We start from the raw sequence: 24,858 nt of genomic DNA, 5'->3' as shown, positions 1-24,858 counted from the left end.
TCCATCCCGAGAGAACTAGAAGAGGCTACAGGAAAACTCACATGCAAATGCCTAGAATGGTATCATTCATACCAGCCTCAAAGTGGACACCACTCAACCCATGTACAGACAAACAAAATGTGGGTTAGCCACGGAATGGAAAAATAGTCAGCCGTAAAAAAAAAAAAAAAAAAAAAAAGGACAAAGTACCGTTCCAAATTATGGAAGCTTGAAAACAATTTAAAGAAACTAGACCCCAAAGACTATATATAGCATGATCCCACTTACACGAAGTGTCCAGAATGCCAAAGAGGCAGAAATGGATTTATTTTCCAGAGACTGGGGAAGGGGTGATAAGTGGTCAGTGGTGGACACAGGGCACATGTGCCATGGTGCACATGTGGAAGTCAGAGGACACCTTGCGAGAGGCCACCCTCTCCTTCCACCATGTGGGACCTAGGGATCAAATTCAGGTCACCAGGCTTAGTGCTATGGGCCTTTAAGAGCTGAGCCATCTTGCTAGCTTGCTAAGTGGTTTGGAGGGTATCAAAAAACAGTTCAGAATTAGGTAGTAGTGTTGACTGCATAATTCTGTGGGGGAAAAAAGTCCATTGAACTATACCCCGTCTTGGGGGCAGCACTAGGGATTGAACCTGGGACTTCAGACAGGCGAGGCAAGTGCTACAAGGCAAGCCACTGAGCTATAGCCCTGAACTGCACACTTCAGAAGGGTAAATCTTAGAGTATATGAATTATATCTCAATAGAAAGAAAATTGAAAGCAATCTTGGCCTTAAACATACACAAATAATAGAAAAATAGCGAACAAAAGCAAAGCCTTTCTTGTTCCTATTCCTTCTCTCCTTTCCTTTCTTCCTCTCTTCCTTCTCTCATCTTCCCTTCTCCCTTCGTTTCTTTTGATTTCGTCTTTTGAGCCAGGCTGCCCTAGAACTGTTGATGCTACTCCTGCCTCGGCTTCCAGCACACTTGATCCATTTCTTATCTTACATTGGCGTAAATGACTGTATTTACCTGTATTCACTTTTTTATGAATGTACTTGTATACATGCATTTGCCAGTATGAGCGCAAGTGCATGTGTGTACACCTGTGTGCATTCACGGGGAGGCCAGAAGAGGGGATCAAGCATCCTTTCCTATCACTCTCCATTCATTCCTTTGAGGCAGGGTCTCTCTCTGAGCCTGGGGCTCTCATTTCCTTGGCTAGGCTGGAAGCCAGCTAGCTCCGGACACCATCCTGTCTCTGTCCCACTTGGAGCTGGGGTTACAGGCTTTTGCAGGGTCACTCAATTTGTTACACGGGTGCCAGTCTTCATGACTGCAGAGCAAGCATTTTTAACTACTGAGTCATTTCTCATAAATGCATAAACTTCTAAAGGTTAAAGATTAAATAAAGATTTGGAAATACAAACATAAAGCCCAACCAACCAATAAAACAAAGATGGTCACACACTGTGCTTATGAATGTTGATTGGCTCAGGCAATGCTCAGTCTCCTAGGCACCAGAGACCATAGGTCTGTGCTGGACTTGAATTTTTATCTTTTTTTTTTTTTAAACTCTTTAAAACAGGGTTTCTCTGTGTAGTTCTTGCTGTCCTAGAACTCACTCTGTAGACCAGGCTGGCCTCGAACTCACAGAGCTCCACCTGCCTCTGCCTCCCGAGGGCTGGGATTAAAGGCATGCACCACTACTCCTGGTTTGAAATTTTACCTTAACAAATCCAATTTAAGCAAAGGAATGAATTCTGTTTTCTAATTCTATTTGAGAATACAGACACTCCATGTTTCTAATTATCATTAACTTGTAAAGCAATTTAAAAAAAACAAAAACACCCATATTGTATAGGCCAAAGGAAATATAATGTGACTTGAAATGTTCTGGTATCCACATCACAAAAAAATAAAACATAAAAGATAAAATTAACTTTAACAATACATGCTTTGAACCCACTCAAAATTACCATTTTAATATGTAATATAATTATATAATAATTTATACAATAACCATCTATTGTATAATAAGTATATAGCTATATAATAACATTTTTTTTGTACGTGGGGGGATGGTTTGAATGAGGAATGTCCCCTATAGGCCCAGGCATCTGAATACTTAGTCCTCCGTTGGTTTCACTATTTGAAGCAGTTAGTCATGCTAGAGGAAGTATGTCACTGGGAGCTGGCTTGGAGAGTTTAAACCCTTACCCCACTTCCAGTTCAATTTCTCTGCTTCCTGATTTCGGTTCAAGATGTGATCTCTCAGCTTCCTGCTTCTGCCACTTACTGCTACACCCCCCCTTCCCCCCATGATGGACTCCTGTTTCTCTGGAACTATAAGCCAACATCTGGCTGGCCACAGACAAGCTCCAGGAATACATCTGGCTCTGCCTCTTCCACCCTGTGCCTGGCTTTTTTATGTGGGTCCTGGGGACTGAACTCAAGTTCCCAGGCTTGTACAGCAATCCTTACTGACTAAAGCATGTGGCCAGTGGTGGCTGTATGGAACAGTCTGAGCCTAGGGATGGCTGTCACTTCCCATGGGGACCTATTTTTTCCCCTCTGTGTTTATTTCTGTTTGTGATTAACCACAAAAACCCTAGGCTTGTGTGGCTGCTCCAATGTCCTTAGCAAGATGGAAGTCGGGGAGATCATGGCCTCTTCCAAAGCAAAGTTTGTGGAGAAAAGCCTCAAGAGAGACAAGGCAGCTGCTTTGAAGAAAGGACAGAAGTTTCACAAGTCTGAAGTCTATGGTGAGGGAGAAGTGGGGGAAAGGGAGTCGGGACACCGGGCTCTCCCGGGGCAGCAGAAGAAGGAATCACCACAAGAGGCCAGGAGTGCCTCTCAGTCGCCACCTTCCCAACCTGTCAGAGGGCTGCAGGCCAGGCCAGGGCCATCTCAGAGTGCACTGGGTTTTCAGGGTGTGCACAGGGCTAGGAAACTGAGGCAGCCACCAGGACTCAGCAACACCTAGCCTGGGATTTGCTGTCTGTGCTTAACAAATGCCAATGAGCAAATGTACTCTCCATTCTAGTGGAGGGCCAGGGTTGATTGTTTCTACTTTTCTGTTGAGTTCTACACAATTTGAGCCAGCAGTGTGGCTGGGTGGGCAAAGGGGCGCCTCATACAAGCCTAACGACCTGGGTTAGACCACTAGAACCCGCATAAAGGCAAAAGGAGAAAAATGACTCCACAAAATTGTCTTCTGACTTCAGCACGTGTGCACACACATCATATGCACACACATCATAAGCACACACATCATATGCACACACATCATATGCACACACATCATATGCACACACATCATATGCACACACATCATATGCACACACATCATATGCACTCACATCATATGCACACACATCATATGCACATCCATATGCACACACATCATAAGCACACATATCATATGCACACACATCATATGCACACACATATTCACACACATATGCACATACATCATATGCTCACACATCACATGCACATAGATATAAGCAAATAACAAAGCAGTGTGGGGCTTTTGGTTTTAAGTTATACATGATTTGTTTCAAGTTGAGAACAAAAGAAAGAATTCAGACCTTTCTTGGGTGCCGTCTGTGTGACCTGAGGAAGGCTCAGTTTCCTCATTGGTCAGGCAGGTTAAAGGTCATCTGCCTTACCAGGCACACTGGAGACTCACATGAATGACGTGTGGAGCCCACAAAGCTTGACACAGACAGGAGGTGTGAGACTCATTGTCATTGTGGCTGATTGAACTTGGCCATGAATACAGTTCCTAAGATAGCAACCAGGCACTCCATATGTGCTTGTGGGTGTGCAAAGAGAAATTAGTTTGCTCTCCTTGGTGTTGTGCGTATTTGGTATAGTACTTAAGTGTGTGTTTAGGGCAGGGCCTCCTGTGGAGCAGAAAGATGGACCAGTCACTACCCCTTCCTCACATCCTCCCTAGACTTGAAATTTTTCAAGGCTAGAGCCTTGATTGCCTTTTGGTTTTGTGTGTTTGTGTTGTTGTTGGCAGGGTTTTGTTTTTGTATGTTTGTGCTGCTGTTGGTAGGGTTTTGGTTTTGTGTGTTTGTATTGTTGTTGGTAGGGTTTTGTTTTGTTTTGTTTTGCAGTCCTTGGGATCAAACTCAGGGCTTCCTGTACCAGAGGGAAGCATTATAGCAACTGCGCCACATCCCAAGCCCCTGGTTGTTTTGAAGTAGTAACAAGTCTTCCTTCCAAGACAGAGGGAAACTCGGTGCACCCGCTCTATCCATGGCACATACACTCTGGCATATGCCAGGGGGCTGAAGAAAGAGGGAGAGTGCTCTGCTTGGCAGATGACCCAGCATCAGGAACTTGATCCTCTGAAAAATAACATTCATGGCCTCAGGTTTCCCCGGGCTACGGAGTGCCCGCCCTGCAAGCTGCCCATCGTCTCCAGCACCCAGGGAGTCTTTGCTCTCCTCTGGGAGTTTTGTTTCATTTGAGACTCAGCTGGGAGAACAGTGTGTTAATGGTTCTATTTATCATCTGGTTTGGCCAGCTCCATCTCTGGGGATGGGTGCCAGAGGCCAAGGGAAGGAGCTTGTGTTGAGCCTCTGGGGATCTGTTTGGGACCTTGGAAAGTGTATTTATTGGGAACCTTGTGAATGTCCAAATATAGGCAAATGGTTCCATACAGCCATACAATGGACTGTGATGACATCCACTGGAAATGATGTTCGGGAAGAATTTTTAATGAAATGAGAAAATGACTAATATGCCAAGTCCCCCGCCCCCCAAAAAAAGGCCGGAGAGAAAACTTATGGAATGTATACGAGCATAGAATGATCTCAGGCACAAAATGGAAAGCGTAGAAAGAAGCCTGTGCTCACAGGAGCGAGAGATCTTAAGGGGAGTGGGGAGGTAGAGTGGGGGCGTGGAGAGCACGGGATGCATGTGACATGCACAAGAGCAGGAGGACTGTTTGTGGGGAGGAGGGTCCTCCTCTGCACTGAGGGAAGTGGGGCTGGGGTACGGGGGAGAAGAATAAGAACGAAGAAAAAGGATGATTGGGTCCAAAAAACAACATAAGGAAACACATTGTATTTATTGTGTGCTAACTTGAAGACAGACGGAGGGAGGTTCGCACTTTCTAAATATACTGTAAATTATATATTTTTTATTTTATTTATTTATTGTTTTTTTCGGGACACGGTTTACCTGTGTAGTCGTGGTTGTCCTAGAACTCACTCTGTAGCCCAGGCGGGCCCCAGACTCAGAGATCAGCCTGCCTTTGCCTCTCGAGGGCTGGGATTAAAGGGATGTGCCACCACCACTTGCCATAAATTATATTTTAGAGAAAGCCAAGCCAGAAGTAACACACTGCTCTTTTTTGTTGTTTTTCATTTTGGTGAGACAATGTCAACTCTGCTGCCTTGGCTAGCCTGGATATCGAGACCACACTGGCCTTGAATTTGCAGAGATTAGCTTGCCTCTGCTGGGATTTAAGCCACATAAACCGGGCATGGTGGTGCACATCTTTAGTCCCAGCACCCGGGAGGCAAAGGCAGGTGGATCTTTGTGAGTTCGAGGCCAGCCTGGTCTACAGAGCAAGTTCCAGGACAGCCTGGGCTACACAGAGAAACCCTGTTGTGAACAAACAAACAAACAAATGAGACTTGAGCCACCATGCCTGGCTCACGCTGCTCTTTAAAGCCTGGACCTGGAAGCAAATCCGAAGCCTCTCACCCAAAAGCCCCTTGAGCAATGAGACAGTGGCATCTTTGGGACTCGGTGGTCCTTACCAACACTGTCCTGGTGATTCTGGGGTTAAGTTAAGGCTGAGTGCAGAAGAAGACACGGACGGGGCAGGGGTGGCATCACTCAGCGGAAGAGCCGCTTCCAATGGGATAGGTGAGATGATCTAGTTTTTGGAAAAGTTGGTGTAAGCAAAATGGCCTAATGCCAGTCTTTGGCAGGGGGAATCTGAGCAGGAAATACCAACCATTAGTTCCTCAAGGCATCCATTATATATAATGAATCAGTTTCTTCCTTATGGATTGAGGATGGGGCTAACTGTTTTGCATCTCTGTGAGAGCTATAGTTGAAACAGACTTCCTAAATTCATTTGTTAGGGACTTCTTTCTCAGTCTGCTGGTGTTGGAAGGTGGGGTCACATGGGAGGTCCTGGGTCTTGGAGGCACTGAGTGGATTAACGCTGCTGTTGTCTCTGTGACAGTGCCTTTCGCACCCTCGCATGCCTGCTGACTGCCTCTCTCCATTCCTGCCTCCCCCTCCCTCTTTCTGCCACGCTACGACACAGCAAAAAGGCCCTCCTTAATGAAATTCTCCCATCACAGATCTCACCGCCTTCAGAACTATGAACCAAATATATTTCTGATCATTAAATATCACACAGCCAGCCAGACATGCTGGTAACATGCTTCCGATCCCATCACTTAGGAGAAGGCAGGAGAATGTGGTGCCCAAGGTTACCCTTCACCGCATAACAAGCTTAAAGCCAGCCCAGGCTACATGAAACCCTGTCTCAAAAAAGTAAGATAAGCAATAATTTCCAGTCTAGTATCCTGTTGTAGTAACACAAGAGGAACTGAAGGGATAGTCATTCCGTTTCTTTTTTTGTAGGTTTAATTCTCTTGTAGATGTCTGGATAGGAAAGAGGATCGCAGGAGGCTGGAGAGATGGCTCAGTGGTTAAGAGTGCTGGGTGCTCTTCCAGAGGACCCGGGTTCAATTCCCAGCACCCACATGGCAGCTCACAACTGTCTGTAACTCCTGTTCCAGGGGGCCTGACACCCTCGCACACAGACACACATGCAGGCAAAACACCAAGGCACATAAAATAAAAATTATCAAGTTGTCAGGCTTGGCAGCAAATATAGAAGGAAGGGAGGGAGGGAGGAAAGGAGGGAGGGAGAGAGGAAAGAGAGGGAGAGAGAGAATTGTCTATAGTACATACATTGCAGACCCTATGAGGACCTAATCTTAGCTCTGCCCTCCTTTGCTGCTCTGATACACATGTTTCCATAGTTACAGAAATGGTCCTACCCAGACCTTTCCAGATACCAGCTCTACACATCTAAGCCTTGGGCTTCCAGAGAGGAGGTTCTGTGAGTGCTGTGGGGGAAGGCAGCTCCCTCTCTGATTCTTTGTGGGGGGGGATGGGAGGTCCAGAGGGATACATGCTCGCTGGTTAACAAGGTCTCCAGGGAAGCAAACCTGTTTTTTTTTTTCTAGCTCTGCAGACCAAACACCAGACAATTAAGGAAGAACCCAGATGGCAGGAGCTGAGGCCTCAGCTTCCTAACTCCTCAGCGACTCTAAGTGATACAGGGATCATGGACGGACTCAACTGTGCTTGGCTGAAAATGTCAGTCTGTGATTCCACACCCCTACAGATCTGGGAAAGAGAGGACCAAGAGAAGGAAGAGATCGGAGTGAATGACAGACCTTCCCCGACAACCACCTACCCCAGAGTGTGAATTCTGAACTGATTTCGTTGACTGCTTGCAGAAACTGGGGTAGGGTGGAGGGTCACTGCCAAACGCCTCTTCATTTGAGAATTTGGGCTCAAAATGGTCTTTTCAAAAAGTCTCAGAGGAGTGTAGCACAATTCACAACTTCTGTAGATTCAATCGGGTTTTATAAGACTTTTTGTAAGACTAGCATTTGGGGTGGGCAGGACGGATCTGTGGGTGAGAGGGCCTGCTACCAAGCCTGATGATCTGAGGCTGGAAGGAGAGAACCAACTTCTGCAAGCTGTCCTCTGTCCTCCCCAAGTGTGCTGCGGCATATGAACCCCACCCTCGATAAGTAAAATAAAATAAAAACAGCATTTACAAACTTCACTTGTCCCCCTCTCTCATCGGGCTTGCAGTCAGCATTTTGACCCTGGAGCCTGGTGACCTCAGTCACCCCTCAGAATCTGTGGTGGAAGAAGAGAACAGACTCCTCAGAATTGTCCCCTGACCCCCACATAGCTGTGTGACATATGTAAGCCCACACTCATGTACACAAACATACACATGTAGAGTCATACACACACAATAATAAAGTTTTCAAAATTAAAGAGGAAGAAGTAGTAATGGGGGAAGAGGAAGAAGAGGAGAAGAAGGAGGAGGAAGAGGAGAAGAAAGAGGAGGAAGAGGAGTTTGGGAAAGAACAGAAGGAGACAGACAACACTGAAATGATGTGCCGCGTGTACCTGGGGTATGCAGGGCCAGACACTGCATTGGGCATTTCTGAACATAGGAACAGAGCATGCAATCCCAGACTGGAATTCAGGAAATCTTTGGTTTTTGGTTGGTTGGTTGGAGTTGTTAGTTGCTGTTGGTGGTGGTGGTGGGTTTTTTTCGAGACAGGATTTTTCTGTGTAGTCTTGGCTGTCCTGGAACTCACTCTGTAGACCAGTCTGGCCTCGAACTCGCAGAGATCCATCTGCCTCTGCTTCTCAAGTGCTGGGATTAAAGGCACTGCCACCACTGCTCAGCCAGGAAATCTTTCTAAAGAAGGTGAGTGTGGAGTAAGGCTACAGAGACCTAACATCCCACTTAGACGATGGAACCTTTAAAGGCACTGAGGGAGCATGACAAGGCTTGGCAGCTAGGAAGAGCCAATGAATGGCCCCCCACTGCAGCCAGCAAAGGGTGGAGGTGAAGGAGAAGAGCATCAGAGGCTTGACAGGGTGCTGGCTCACCAAGGACCTCTTAAGCCATGCTAAGGAGGGTAAATTTGATCACGGAAGCTCTGTTGGGCAACCGAAGGCTTTTCTGCAGGGAGTGGCTAAGATCATGATTTCATCTTCTCCTGAGACTCTGGCAGCTAAGAGGAGGGCAGGTTGTAATGTCAAGAGAAGAGAGACAGGGAGAGCAGTTAGGAGCCATGGCATGCGCCTAGTTGATATGTGATATGGCTGGAGGCGATGGCCAGTTGCTCGTAGAGTAGAGAGGAGGAGCTAAGAGACCCTAGGGATAGGACAGGCAGGATTCTATCACTAGTGAGGTCTGGAAACTGGGAGAGAGACCAGGGCTGCTTAACCCCCAGGGGTATGACCTTGGTTCCGGCTTAGATGGTACTTGTAGTTGCCAAAGTACAGAAAGTCGAGGAAAAGCAGGTTTAGGGGTAAGGTGGGGTGTCAATGACTAATTTATTTTTAGACTGGTTGAATTTGAGACACCTGAGGTATCCAAGAGGCAACTGGATGATCTAGAACCCAAACTAGAGATCTAGGCCATAGATAGAGACTGAGCATAGGGTGGTAGCAGCGTCTGTGGGGCTGGAAGGCTCCTGGGGAAGCCTGCAGAGGACACGGTGATACGCAGCCATTTCAAGAGGCATTGCCTTTCTCAGCAACCAGGAAGGAGTAATTAGGGAGGAAAAGGGAGGAACCAGGTGAATGTGGTGTCTTGGTGTCACAGAAGTCAGCGTTCTAAGAACAAGAGAATGACTGAATGCCATAATAAATGAAGTAGGATAAAGACCAAAGCGTATTCCATGGACCCAGCAACAGGGAGGTCCTAGGCTGCCCCATCAAAGCTGGTAGCATCGTGGTGGTGAGGCAGATGCTGACAGGGGATGCTCAGTGGTGATGCTTCTTCTCTGGCCTGGCTAGGAAGCAAAGGAGGCCTGGAGACAGTATCAGGGATGCTGAAGACGGAAGGAGGGGGGCAGGAGTGAGTGGAACCCAAAAGGGACGGGGACAGGAGAACAGACGCCATCTAGATGGGATGAGAGAGAAGGCTTGCATTCGGGAATGCTGGTGGGTTTTCAAGCATCTTTCCTGTTGGCCTCGTGTTTCTCTGTGAGTTACGGGCTGGGTCATCTGTTTAGAATGGAAAGAGAGATGGTGGAATAAGAGTGTTCATAGAGAACGGCTGGCCTTTGAAATAACCTCTTAGGGGAGTGAGAGGCACACCGCAAGACGCCCTGGGCAGCCTCGAGGGCTCAGCTGAGGTTCCGGGGTTTTAATCCAGAGGTGCCGATGAACACGGCTATCACATCACGTCTTCTCTAGGTGTGACTGGAGGTTTGGATGTGGAGTAGAAATACGAACAGTCTTACCCACACCGGGTGATGACAGGCGGGGAGAAGATTAAATCTGAGAACTCAGAACGATGTTTAGAATGACCCAAAACTCAGACATAAACTAAAGAGGAAATGAAGGAAACTAAGAAGGGCCTGAAAACTTAGCTGAAGGGACAGCGGACCACGTTGGAGCGAGCAACGCCAAGGAGCTCCGGAGGAGGCATGAAGTGGAAGACGCCTTTCTTTTTACTTTTCTTTTGTGTACTTATGGGTTTTCAAGACAGGGTTTCTCTGCCACATAGCTCTGGCTGTGCTAGAATTCGCTATATAATCCAGGCTGGTCTCGAACTCAGAGAGATCCACCTGCTTCTGCCTCCGTGCCCAGTCAGAAAGTACCATCTGAGTCACCACCTTTTGGAAAAAACTAGAGAGTCTGGGGTAAAAGAACCTAGCCTGAGCTTTAGGGGAGTGTCTGACTCTTAGCAGGCTGGGTTAGGAAGATGGAGGCCGATTATGTCCAAAGAACACGCCTGCACGCTAGCCGCTCTCAGAGACGGGGTCAACTGGAAGGACCACAGGGGCTGTCCAGCAAGCACCTGCTATTTGCAAAGCACGGTGTTAGACATCTCAATCTTTTTGCAGCTCGTCTCCACAAGGACTCTCCAAATCAGTAACACCGTCCCTTGAAGTAAGTCAAGTGTCCTATGTGTTTCCTATGAACCATAAATTCTACACCTAGATACATACCAAACAGAAAGGAAGTCATGAGTGCGAGAAACATGTTCTTCGTTAGCATCATCAGTTATCATTAATAACCCAAGCCTGGAAACAACCCACATTCCCATTAACAGGAAGACGGAGTAATTAAGTTGTGATAGATTCGTGCTGTCGACTACTAAACAGGATGGAGGTTTAAAAATGCTGTGGACACCACCACAACTGAACTTTACCAACAGACAGTGGAGTGAAAGACTCCAGAGAACTCTTCCTGTCCGAGTCCCTAAAAACAGACAAAACTAACCTATATGGTTGGCAGTCAAGAGAGGAGTTACCCTTGGGGAGGGAGCTTGGGTGGGTACTGTGGTACTGCCCTGCTGATGCTCAATTTCTCGGTCACTCTGGTCAGTTACTCAACTCTGTCTACACTTACAATTCATGCACACTCCTGCATGTGTTTTATGTTGCAGGAAAACACGTATTGGGGAAAAACCCACTTAGTGAAGAGCAAATGCACTACTAAAAAGACATTAAAGAATAAAAAGGAAAGAAGGTAAGGCTTATAAATGTTAAGCGCTTGTCTGAGGCCACACAGTTGGTCAGCAGTCAGCAGGGGATTAACCAAATCCCCCCACTCGGCTGTCAACTGGGTACCGGGATAGGACCTGTGTGCTCCCCCTGCCTGGGCGTGGGTGGCCTTGAAGACAGACAGATGCACATGAAGGTAGAGAGGCTACTGGGCCTTTAAGCATCTCTGGTGCTGCCTGTTGTCGGGTGACAGCGTGCATGCCAGGTTTCTTGACCAGAAGTGTTTCCATGTTTTCTCCACCTCTCCCAGGAAGCGCTGAGCATTCTTCTGGTGACCTAGGCCTTGACCTCTGACTATTGCACAGCCTCCTAAAATTCTCCTGCTTCAATACAGCCTATATATGGCTGCCGGTGCCCTCTTCCCAGATCACGCTGTGCACATGTCAACGCATCAGAGATCAGCCTCACCACTCGCTCCGCACACCTGTCAATCTGGACGCATCACCGCTATCTCCTTGGCTCCCCACCCCTACCTCCCACCCCCCCACCCCCCACCCCCCACCCCCGTGCAGAAGAGAGACTGCCTGGCTGCCAGCTGCCATGAGCTCCACCCCTTCCTCACTCCTTTCCCAGGGTCATCAAAGTTTTCCTTCCTGCTGAATTATTTCCAACAGCACACAGATGGGCAACAAGGTTCCCTGACTCATAAGTCCTCCCTGATGCCACATTTACTTTGGCTCTTTTGATTAGCATTAAAACAGAGGGGGGGGAGAGAGAGAGAGAGAGAGAGAGAGAGAGAGAGAGAGAGAGAGAGAGAGATTGAGACTGCCTCAGTGCAATAATTCCATTAGGTTCCAGTGACTGCCATCTTGCAGGCACTGTGGCTGATCCTCTGTCTTCATCTTGTTAAACCTCTCAGCAACAAGGACAATGTGGGGAGTGGCGAGCTCTCTTCCTTGAATCCTCTTTCCCCATGGAGTCTATGAGAGCGCCAGGTTTCCTCCTACCTCTCAGTCCCTCCATTAGCTCTCTCTCCTCTTCCGATGCCTAAATGTTGATGAAATGAAGGACTCTGCCCTTAGCCCTCTGTTCTTCTCCACCCACACCCACTCCCAAGCGACACCTTCTAGGCTCAGGGTTTTAAATAGTATTCACAGGGGTGGACAGATGTCTCAGTGGTTAAGAGCACTTGCTGTCTTGCAGAAAGCGGTTCCCAGCACCCAGCTCACAACCATCTATGACTTCCGTTTCAGGGAATCCAGTGCCTTCTTCGGACCTCTGTGGGTACCAGGCACACAGGTGGTGCACATACATACATAAAAGCAAAACATTCACAAACATAAAATACATAAATCAGAAAAACTGTTTTAATAAGTTAAATATCATTCACATGCTAATGACTCCTCCAGCCTGAGACTTACATACCCCCTGGCAACCAGGCATTTCCACTTGGGGATCTTATTAGCAAGCAAACTTATCTAATGGGCTCAAATATGAATTCTGGCACTTCCCAAACCACTCCTCTGCCGTTTGCCATCTCCGTAAGTGGCATCAAACTAATCCAGTGGGCCAGCTGTGGTGGTGCACACTTAAATCCCAGCACTAGGGAGACAGAGGACGGTGACTTTAAAGACAGACTGTTACAGACTGAGACCCTGTCTCAAAACATACAAATGTCATCTGCCTCCACAGCTCCTCTTTCCCTCAGCACATCAGCGGGTCCTACGCTACCTTGAGAGGGGTGTCTGGACTCTGCCTCAGCAGACCATCCTTCCCCAGGTGACGGCTACATGCTCTGCCGCTCTCCCCTCCTCTCCTCTCCTGCTCCCCTCCACTCTGCTCATCTGAAAGCTGCCAGGTGAGCCTCTCCAGGTGCAGCTCTGATCACGGGTCTCTTCTGCTCGAAAACCCTCCAGGGACTCTGCAAGTGGAACGAAAACCCAAACTTCAGCAGCGGGGGATGGGGCTCAGCTCTGAGAGTGTCTGCCTAACATGTGCGAAGCCTGGGGTTGGATGCTCAGAACCTCATGAAAGCGGGTGGAGGAGTACATGTTTTTAATCTCCGCACTTGCGAGATGGATGCAGGAGGATCAGAAAGTCAAGATCATCCTTGGTTATATGCAAGTGTGAGAGTAGCCTGGGCCACATGAGACCTCATCTCAAAAAAAAATAAGATAAAATAAAATCTCATCGGGCCGGCTGGCACAGGCCTTTAATCCCAGCACTTGGAAGGCAGAGGCAGGGGGATCTCTGTGAGTTCAAGGTCAGCCTGGTCTACAGAGTGAGTTCCAGAACAGCCAGAGCTGTTACACAGAGAAACCTTGTCTCAAATAAATAAACAAATAAATAAAATAAAAATTGGAAATTTCTGGCTGGGGTGTACATTAGTGGTGGACTACTTGGTTAGCGCATGCCGAACTCTGGGTTTGATCCTCATCACCACATAAATAAATTAAGAGACAAACCAAACTCCTCTGTTTCCCTAAAAGGCCTTGCACTAACTGAACCTTGCCTCCCCGGGCCTTCTTCATCTCCCCCAGCTCTGCTCCAGTTTCCCTAGCCGAGTTTCCTCTGACACAGTCAGCTGCTTCCACTCCAGGCCTTTGTATGCTCTCCTCTTGGAAGCTGCCTCTCCAGGCCTTCCCAGGGCCGACTTTGTCCCAGACTGAACGACTGTCATCTTTATGGTGCTGAAGCCTCCGATGACCCTGTTGGAAATGGGCCCCTCCTATAGTTGGTCATATACTCTTTCCTTAAACAGATTTACACTTTTTTTTTATCATATACAAGATACATGTTACATATGTGTATGTTGTATGTGACATATATACACACAGATATACACACATATATAGTGTCTATTGTCTGATTAGGGTTTTTGTTTGGTTTTTTGTCAGCTTGACATATAAGCTGGGGTTATCTGGGAAGGGGAACCTCAACTGAAAAAACATCTTCATTAGATTGGTCTGTAGGCAAGTCTATGGGGTCATTTTCTTGATCAATGGTTGATATGGAAGGGCCCAGCACACTGTAGGTAGTGCCACCCCTGGGCAGGTTGTATAAATAAGCAGGCTGAGCAGGCCACAGAGAGCTCGCCAGTAAGCAGCACTCCTCCACAGGCTCAGCGTTAGTTCCCACCTCCTGGTTCCTGCCCTGTTTGAGTTCTCACCTTGGTGACCCTCAGTGATGGACTGTGATCCGGACATACAAACCAAATAAACCCTTTCCTCCCCAAGTTGCTTTTGATCGTGGTCTTTATTATAGCAACAGAAAGCAAAGTATGATATCTATTTTGACCGTAGGAATAAATATAAGGGCCTGGAGAGATGGCTTAGCAGTTAAGAGCACTGGCTGCACTTCCAGAGGATCTGGGTTCAATTTTCAGCACCCACATGGTGGCTCACAACTGTCTGTAACTAGAAATACATGTAGGCAAAACACCAGTGTACAGAAAATAAAAATAAAAAAGAATAAATATAATCTTTGTGGTAACAAGGACAGTCCCTGTATTACCCACTCTGTCTTAGCAATTAGAAAATGCCCAATATAGCAGAAGCTCAATGAACAGTTGGGGAATTAATGATTTAGTAGCGTCCTCCATGTCCTTATAAGCATAAAGCATGATTCATGAATACTGTGTGTAAAGGGAGTGAAGAGGCTGGGGTGTAGGTCAGCGCCTAGGCTTCAAATGTGTGAGGCTCTGGGTACCATTCATCCTTCACTAAAAGAGAAGGGGATGAGGGAGAAGGAGGCATAAGTGTGGGGAGGGGAGTGAGTGCGCTGAGTTGGAGCGAAGGGAAAGGAAGAAACAAACTTTCATGAGCCTTCAGTACCAGATTTCCAGCCCAGCACATTTTTGGGGGCCCTTTGTAGATTACCCCAGGACCAGGCGTCTCCACTCCCACGTGACAGATGCTCTGGTAGGTACAGTAACTTGTCCAGATCATGCACTCAGCAGAGCAGGATGGGAATCCAGATCTGCTTGGCCTCTGAAGGGACGATTCCAGCCACTGGACTCCACACAGTCAGTACCCACAGTGCCTCCTGAAGCCCTGATCGGAGGACACAGCACCCCTTGGCACAGGAGGCAGGCATTCTGCTGGTCCTGCCACCTGACCTGGGAGTCAGGGCTGCTGAACTCGCGGAGCCTGGGGATCCTGAACAGGGAAGAAGTGAGGGGAGGAGAGGGTGGAGCTGAGGAGCAGGAGGCCTTTCTATTCCTAGCTGTTTGTAAACAGTGTCCTGACGACCTGGCCCGGTCTCTGTAGTGGACCCCAGAGAGAGCTAAAGCCAAAACTCCCAAAGCAGCCCTGGCTTTTCCGAGATCATGCTGGGATGGAACACGGCTAACGAGGAGAGCTCTCCCTGCCTGAAAGGTTCCTCGGCTCTCTCTTTTCTGCCATTTGTCAAAACCAGGAAATCAGTATGGGTCTGTAGGCCTGGGGTGGGGGTGGCGGAGCAAAATAAAGTTGGCTCTGAGAAATCAGGTGACCAGGCGGTAAGCAACAAATAACCCTTGCCTCCCTCCTCCACCAGTTCCTTGCTTTTCTCCTCCCGCTTCACCCCTTCTCGCCATCACCTCACTCCTAAGGACAGAATTTTTTTTAACCTCGTTGAGACTTTTTGTAACATTGTTTTGGCATCTGTAAAGATACAAAGCCTGATGAATTGGGACTGGAGAAAGTCTCTTTCCTGATGAACTAAACTCTCAATACCTTATCCTGTTTAATCCTCCAACAGCCCTTTGAGGCTGATTTTATCGTTTCTACCTGACAAGTAATGGAGCTGAAGAAGCTAAGCCGATGAGATGGTATTGGTAATGCCCTTGGCACCAGAACATGCTAAATAAATTACTGTTCTCCCTTTCTTCACTGGGGCTGGAAGGAGCAGAAGCAGAACCCAAATCTGGGTCTAGCTGAGTCCCGGCATCTACGTTTTTCCATCCCATGCCTGGACCTGCTGCTGAGAAGCCCTGAACAAGGATTTACACCCTGGACATCAGTCACCTTTTTCTCTTGTTATGCCTAGTGTGGATGCCTCTATGGATCAGGATATTCCTGCTTATCCAACTTGGCAGGCACATGAATTTCAGCTTCTTCCTCCCTCCACCCCTATGCTGTGGCCATTTTTGCTTTGAGGGCACACACACACACACACACACACACACACACACACATACACACACACACACACACACACACACACACACACACACACACGACGGGGGGGGGGGGGGGGGGAGATTGCAAATCTCTCTTAGCCCCTATCACAGGCTTGCCTACTCTGGGCTAGCTGTGGACATGCTGGCATGAACTGACACCCTAACTCCATAGTCTCTTGGAGGAGAGAGAGAGGCTGGGGAGGGTAGACAGGCTAGATGAAAGCTTTGTCTTCCTCATTCACCCAGGCCTGGGGACCACGAAGTCCTTGAAACCCTGATGCTTCCGACTGTCCGTGTTGCTGGGGCTCTCTTGAGCAGCAGCACTCAAGCAGACTTTGAAACCATCCCCACCTCCCTCTCACTGGTGGGCCATTCCATACTTGCAAGTCCTCCTCACTCCTGCCCATCTGGCTTGCTTTCCCTCTCCCGTTTCCCATCTAGCCAAGGCCTCAAGTTCTCAGACCTGCTGTCCCAAGAAGGGACAAGCATCAGAGGTCGTGCTGCAGGTGGGATCCAGCTCTGGTACCTGTCTCGCTTGCAAAAAAAATTCTCTAAATATTACATACACAGCAACTGAACGAAAGATTTAAAAACAACACATTGAGACAAACACCCGTAGGTCCCACCTCCTAGCTGAAGACAGTCAGCTGCTTTTCCAAACTACAGATGGCAGTGGTTTTTAAACTTGTCCAGCCTTTTCTAGGTGTGTGCTTGTGCCTACCTGGGTCACCAGGCTCCCATCACCTCTTCTTCCGCCTCTACTCAGGCCTCCAGGGCTATTTTGAGTGTGTACCAGTGAGGGTTAATCTCCTTAATCGTTGAGCCGTGCTTTCTGGTGTGTTCCCAAGAGCCCAGCTATCTGCAAAGGGCATTCTGGGGGTTGGTGCCACGGCCTCCGGCCTTCCCATTCATGCAGGGAGCCCAGGGGCATGGAGTTGAACTGAGGCTGGAGGAAGGGGCTGTGGAGGAGAAGTGGCAGTCGGAAGCTCAGGGCCAGCAGTGGGTTGCTCAGAGCCTCAAGTTAACCTCTGGGGAAAACCTAAAAGAGCTTCCTCCGCCCCTTAGGCCAGCTGCCCTGGCCCCTGACCCCGGTTTCACACAGGTGCTAATCCTGGGTCCCTGCCACCCTAGAGAGAAGGACAAGGGAGGTAGGCTGAGGGTCCCCCCCACACACACACACTTGGGAAGGGGAGACAATAAGAACCGGCCTGTTGGGATCTGGTCCCTGAAACATGAGACAAGGACTGTTTCACTCCACTGCTGGCTAAGGCACTGGCTCCGGGCTCTGTCTTCCACCTGGGCTGAGGGAGAACTCCCAGAGGACCAGAGAGAAGATTGGTGCCAGATCCTCCCCATTTACAGGCAGGACAAGAGCCTCCAGCCTTCCCTGAATCCCCTGCTAACTGAACTTCATTTCATAAGCAGCTGGGGATCTTCTGTGCAGAGGTCTTATGTAAGTATTTGCCTCCTGAATCATATGTGGTGGTGAGGGAAACAGCCAAGAAAGCAGAAAATTACCAAAAAAAAAAAATTAAATAAAATAAAAAAAGAGGGGCAGCGGTCTGCACCTCCAAATCAGGGCAGACACTTGCCATGCTCCAGGCCCTGGATTTGGTCTCCATCACCATGAGAACAAAATGAGTCAGCAAGAGGAAAAGCGCTTGTCGTGCAGATCTGACAACATGAGTTACATCCTTTGGAAGCTCCAGGGGAAGCCGAGAACTGACTCCTGAAAACTGTCCCGTGACTTCCACATGCACACCACGACACACATGAGCACCCCCTTCTCTAATGATAAATGTCCTGAACCTTATAATATCGGGATGCTCGATCAAGGTGCCCAGCTTTGCCTAAGAATCTGGGATGACTACCTGGAGGCGGTGACCTGGAAGAGGTCTGGGAGGAATATTTGTGAAAACCATGCTAACCAGTCCAAAGGATCCCTGGAACATTCCAGCCCAGTGAGGAAGATGTAGTCGCAGTCTGTTTCATGGTCTAGACCCTGGCACTCCAGCCACAGCATGAGTCTTAGGGTTCCTCTCCCAGGAAAAGCTGAATGGCCTGCTTACCACTCTTAGTTTTTATTAAACTTTTTCTCAGTATGGTAAGTTTCAAATGGAAGTGGAGAACAATGTAATAAACACTCATGCGGACCCGACATCCAGCTTCCACAGGCCAACTCCAGACGAGCACTGTCTCGTCCATCCCTGTCCTTTTAAAGCAAATCCCCCAATTCGATTGATCTTCCCAAGAATAGTTTATTACATATGTCTAAAACATAAACATTCTTTTAAAAGAATGTTCATGATGCCATCGTCCTATCGACAGGATTTAAGGAGAGTTCCCTAATGCCATCCAGTATCTTTCCCTCATTGACAGTTGGTTTAATAGTTAAAGGTACTCCTCAGAAAGTGGGGAGACCAGCCTTCCAAAAACACACAAGCACATGGATCTCAAGCATCTCTCAAGGGCTCTCATAAGCAGCTGCTGTATGACCCTAATGGAACTCAGTTGGCACCAAGACTCCGAGTTCAACTGTGTAAACTGGGCATGGTGGCATGTGTCTGTAATCCCACTGCTTCAGAGGCAGAAGCAGGATCAGGAGTTCAGAGTCACCCTCACTAGCTGTCGAGTTTGATGCGAGCCTGAGCTACCTGTCTTAAAAATAAAGAAGAGGGGGTTGGGGTCGGGGATTTAGCTCAGTGGTAGCAAGGGCAAGGCCCTGGGTTTGGTCCTCAGCTCTGAAAAAAAAAAAAAAAAAGACAAAAAAATAAAGAAGGGCTCGCATTCTCTCCCCTTCATACTCTGATACCCTAATGTAACAGGAAAAAGGATAGAAATACAAACTTCAAAGGCAGCTGCCTGACTTATTAGCAGTGTTGCTTTGGGACAGGTATTTAACCTCATTGAGACTTTTTCTTATGCTGGGGATAAAAATACCATCTCCTAAGACTGGTAAGGTTTTGAAAGAGAAGGTTGGAGCTGGGCAGTGCTAGTGCACACCTTTAATCCCAGCACTGGGGAGGCAGAAGCAGGCGGATCTCTGAGTTCAAGGCCAGCCTAGTCTACAGAGCGAGTTCAAAGACAGCCAGGGCTACACAGAGAAATCCTGTCTCAAAAAAGCACAAACTAAAACTAAAAAAAGAAAAAAAGAAGATGGTTGGGGTGATGGGCATGTAGAAGGGTCTCTATAGGCCATCTTGCTTCCGCGGGTCCAGTTCATTGGTTGGCTTTCTATCAAATCGATTGGCTTGTTACCTGCAGGTCTTCGGGAAGAGTGGAGGCTCAGACAGCGAGAGCTGGAGCTAGTTCCCCAGCCTGGAGCGGTGCTCACACTCTCCAACTCCCCTTGAGCACCCATGCTGCACTTGCTCGCTCTGGCCGCTAATTAAAGAGACAAGTCCCTAGACCGAAGGGTGGGCAGGGCCGGACAAGGGTAGAGATTTGCTTTCAACTAATCTCACCAATTTCTGAGTTCTTTTACTAAAATGAATCAGTGATTCCCCTGCTGCTGTTTATTGAGTGCTTATGCGCCAGGTTCTGTGCCAAGCACTTTCCACCCCCCTCTTAGTCACCTCCACGGCCCCTGGAGTGGGTGGGTACTGTTCTCAAGATCTAGGTGACCTGGAGTGTCTTGGGAGTTATACAGACAGGACAGTAAGAGCTGCTGGTACTCACACAGAGTTTTTCTGGTACTTAAATGCTGGGCCTTGACTTCACACTCAATCTGTTGATAATGCTAAAGAGGCTACATGTTAGGGCTCATTCACATCCCCCCAGTTTGCAGAGACTCCTGACCACTACTCAGTGTCCATTTCAAACTCCAGCGGGCCATTATGCTAACATGATGCTAACACATGCCCTTTACCTGCTTGAGGAGCAGTGGATTGTAACAGACTATCTCCATAAGGAAAAGTGGTCCTAAGGGCAGCATCTCCTCTGAGGATGCATACTGTCTCACCCTCTATTCCTTAAGTTGGCTTCATCTGAAGAAATAAGTACATCCCTGGACGGGGCCAGGGAACTGGGGGACAGACGAGAGAGGTGGAGCACAGTATTTACTAAGAGCAGAAATGTTGGAGAATCAAAGTCTCAGGAGTACGAGAGCTCCTCGGCTGTTCTTTGACCTAAACCTCTTGCTTTATAATTAAATAAGGGCTTTAGTTTTGGGGGTTGGTGGGTAGTGCAAAGGTAGCAGCACACTTACATGGCATGTGAGAGGCCCTGGGTTTGTTTGTGCTCATCTTCCAGAAGCCACTGGAGACAAGGCAGCCATTGGGCTCAGCGCCCAGGGGATGGAAGAGAAAGAAGAACAGAGCCCAACTCCAGAGTGAGTCTTAGGGTCCAGGGAAGGGGAGGGGGGTTGGAGGGGACACAAAAGTGTCAAGACCTTGACTGAGTTTCTTTTCTCTGTTTCCTGTCCTGGATCACCAGCTTCTCAAAGGAGAGCCTATCATTTCCCCTATATCTGTTTTGATATTTATTCATTATTATCAAAGCTGTAAAAGAAATAACCACCTTCCCCAGAGGGCAAGAATTCCTGAATCCCCTGGCTTCCCACACACTCCTCACTTTCCGGTAGAGTCTTGAACATGGGCCCAGGGGACGATGTTCCAGCTCTTGACCGCGTCTCCCTACTTTCCCATCCCTGCTCTCAGGGTTGGGCTGTGTCCTCCAGGACATTTGAGCAGCTCGACTTTCTCTTCTTGAGTGGCTGGAGGCTCCAAACATCACTCTATTCTTTCTCCCTCCTCACTAGCACAGGATGGAGGTGATGGAAGAAACAAGCCGAGAGACCAGGACAGCATCAGCTCGGCAATGCACTCTTCAAGGACACCTCTCAGTTCCCTTTCCCTATTTGATTTTGGAGATGTTGTGTCTCTCCAACAAATCCAACCTCTGCTTACGAAAAAAATTGAGGGCAGAGGTTCACGCTGACATAATAACCTATTCTGAAGCATATTCTAGTCCCCTGCCAGTGAGACTTATTCTTCTAAGAAAAGAAGGGTTCTAGTCACGGAGTGGGGGGCCCCAGCCCTCCCTCCCCCCCCTATTTTCCTCCAGGGTGTATCACTCACATCTATAGACATCTCCCTCTGGATGAGCTTCTTGGTCTCCTTTTCACAGAAGTTGAGCATGGCTTCCCGGTTGAATGTGCCCGAGGGCTGTCTGTCCGTCTGGTTCCTCTGCCGCAGCCCCACAGGAATGCTCCCATCTGGGTCCACCACATCCAGCTCCTTCTCCAGCTCTTCCATCTCCTCAGGGGAGAGGGTGGACAGCAGGCTATCGATGTCAGGGTCTTCACTCACCTGCCGCCGATACTTGGCTACCTTGGACTTGGACATCTTGGCAAAGTGGGCAACGGCTCTTTCCAAGTCTGTGGGCGTGCTGGTGGTATGCAGGGAAGGGAGAGGGGGCGCTGGTCTGGGTCGAGTTGAGTGGGCTTGGGTGTAAAACCCCGGCTAGGTGAGGACTGCAGCTTGTGGGGGCCCCCCGCTGTGCCACAGGTGCTCAGGGGACACACAGCCTCCCTGCAGCCCAAGGCTAGTGGACCCTGCTTGGTCTAACCAGCAACCAATAAGACCTGACAGCTGCCCAGCCAGAGAGGAGAAGCCAATCCCCAAGCCAGGGGGCGGGCCTGCCTCACTGTCAGAGCTGTTTGAAACTTGAGGACATTCCAGGGAATCTTGGAGCGCTGCGTGACCAAATTTAGTACAGAGCAGTTTAGCCTTTTAAAGACAAGGGGGCCACTCAATGAGAAAAAGATAGAAAAATGCAAAGGCTGGCAGAAGCAGACCAAGCCACTGGAAGCCAGGAAAGCAGGGACCGGGCCATGAGGTTCATTAACTGACCAGCCTGAAGCAAGCCCCGTTCGAGAATTAGCTTTTACTTTTCTATCGCTGGGTGGCCACAGCTACCTTTCTACTGTATTTGGTAATGTTTGGGGGGGAACTCCCAGGCGTTTACGATCTCAGAAAAGACACTAATTCAAGATGAGGGGCAGTTCTAATAACCAACCCAACTATACCATATTTTTTTTTTTTTTTGCCAAGGATCTGAAAGCTGAGCATCGGTTGTCCTGACACCCTTTCCCCACTTCTCAAGAGAACAAGAGAATGGGAGACATGGTGGAGGGTGGGAGAGTGTGTGTGTGTGTTGGGGGGTGATATCCTCACTGTGCATACAAACTGAAAATGTTTTGGTGGTGGTTTTTGGTTTTTGGTTTTGGTTTTGGTTTTTCGAGACAGGGTTTCTCTGTGTAGCCCCGGCTGACCTGGAACTCCCTCTGTTGACCAGGCTGGCCTCGAACTCACAGAGATCTGCCTGCCTCTACCTCCTGAGTGCTGGGATTAAAGGTGTGTGTCACCAAGCCTACTCCAAACTGAAAATGTGAAGGCTGTTGGAGGAAGAGGAGAGATCTGCAGGAACAAGGAGACTTTTAGAGGGCTATCAGTTTCTGAGGCCCCAAGGCTCTTGGGAAGAGGGCTCTAACCTGCCTCGGTGCCCTCTTCTTCAGGGGCATCTGTAAGCAACCTCTGGGCACACTGAGGAGGAGCCGGCAGGCACCACCCACATGTAAATCCAGAACATAAGTTAGCATGTCTTAAGGGAAATGCAATTCTGGGCCACTGGGAGATACTATTGCAACAGGTCTGGCTTGTTTCACAGAAGGGCTTTCCACTGCTCATCCATCACGCTGCCCTGTGCAAGCCTCAGAGACATTCAATCCCCGGCCCCCCTCCTCCCTGCCACAGAATCCCTTCGAGAAGCCCTGGTGTAACCCATCAGAGTAGATGCTTCGATCTTTCCTGGCATCTCTCCATCCTAAGCCAGAGAGAGAGGCAGTCACTTGATCAGCGTTTGCTGAGTCCAAGGATCATCTAGAACTTGGCATTTAACGCCTGCTAGTTCAGCATTAGCTTCAGGCTGAGAGAGGGGCTGGTGCTGGCTGCTGGGACTGGTAGAAGTGAGGCAGGCGAACCGCAGAGGGCGAGTGGAAGAGGGGATGCGAGAACCCTGGCTGTTGTCCTTCAGTCACATGGGCACAGTTAATAGTACTTGTCAGGCTCTGCTGTGAGGGCAGGTGATGTAAGTGAAGGTACCAGCCAGTGGGAACCTGCCACTGTGGAGCCCACAGTCAGTGGCAATGACTGCCGTGGTCTGAGTACGAACTGTCCCTCACAGCCACACGGATTTCATGCTTGGTTCCTAGCTCCATTTGGAATGTTCCAGAAACTTTAGGGAGTGAGACCTAGCTGGAGGAAATGAATCACCAAGGTGAAGCTTTTAAAAGTTCTGCCCGGTTGGTTCCAGGTTCCTTGTCCTCTCTCTGCTTCCTGGTTGGTATGAAGTGAGCAGCTCCTACCACATGCTCTCACTGCCACATGCTCTCACTACCACCATGCTCACTGCCACATGATCTCACCGCCACATGCTCTCACTGCCACATGCTCTCACCGCCACATGCTCTCACCGCCACATGCTCTCACCGCCACATGCTCTCACCGCCACATGCTCTCACTGTCACCATGCTCTCATTGTCACATGCTCTGCTTCACCACAAGCTCCAAAGCCAAGAAGCCAAGACTGTGGACTGAAACCGTGAGCCAAGATCAATACCTCCTCCCTTGAAGTCTTTATGCTGGGTATTTTGTCAGTTGATGTACAAGCTGAATAACATGACTGTTATTCAACAAATGACGTCAAATAAACCATTACATAATTAAGAGTCTGCAAAATGCCTCAAAATGTAAGTGTAGAAGCAGGGCGTGGTGGCACATGCCTCTAGTCCCAGCATGCAGGAGGCAGAGGCAGGCAGATCTCTGAGTTCAAGGCCAGCCTGGTCTATACGGTGAGTTCCAGGACAGCCAGGGAAACCCTGCCTTGAAAAGTAGGGCGGGAGTGGGGAAGAGGTACTGAACAATACAGTTAAACAAGAATTATGCTCTTTAGGCCGACAGACCTGCATTCGGTCCTGTAATTGTCACCTCCTGACCACATGACTCTGAGTAAATGTCCATCTCCTTGAGAGACACAGTTGCAGCACCTGCCTGTATTAGTTACTCTCCCATCGAGGTGACAAAAATACCTGACAGGAACAGCTGTGGGAGAAGAGGTTTGTTTTGACTCAGTTTCAGAGGGTCTTCACCCAGCAGGGTGGGGAAAGTACAGTAGAGTTCATGGCGGTGGCAGGCTCTGCTCTGACCTCCCCTCTCACTCTCTGTGGTGGGTGTGTGCCTCCACCAGAATAAATAAATGCAATTTTGAAAATTTAAGATGTTGTATCATTTAATGGAGTTTTAAAAAATTCTATTACAAGGCAAAGTAAGGTGAACATGAAATTGTAAGATATGAGAAAACAGTAACCTGAAACATGGTAAGCACAATATTCATTAGCAGTGATTATGGCTATTTGTATTTGCCTTCTTTTTTTTTTTTGGTTTTTCGA

The 24,858-nt window shown here is 48.5% G+C and overlaps 1 protein-coding gene across 1 annotated transcript in view; it reads right to left on the bottom strand.

The window, feature by feature from the left end:
* The window catches only part of Lmod1 (leiomodin 1), a 42,330-nt gene extending 20,359 nt beyond the window's left edge, over positions 1-21,971 (bottom strand). Inside the window, exon 1 of the mRNA XM_052736563.1 lies at positions 21,488-21,971. Coding sequence (XP_052592523.1) covers positions 21,488-21,754 — 267 coding nt within the window. The 5' untranslated portion in view covers positions 21,755-21,971. The remainder of the gene's footprint in view (positions 1-21,487) is intronic.
* Between the last annotated feature and the right edge of the window lie 2,887 nt (positions 21,972-24,858).

This window comes from Peromyscus californicus, unplaced genomic scaffold, assembly GCF_007827085.1.
Source record: "Peromyscus californicus insignis strain IS unplaced genomic scaffold, ASM782708v3 Scaffold_14__1_contigs__length_90479793_seg_2, whole genome shotgun sequence".
Taxonomy (NCBI): Eukaryota; Metazoa; Chordata; class Mammalia; order Rodentia; family Cricetidae; genus Peromyscus; species Peromyscus californicus.
The sequence above is the reverse complement of the archived record's forward strand: the minus strand, read 5'-3'. Positions and strand labels throughout refer to the sequence as shown.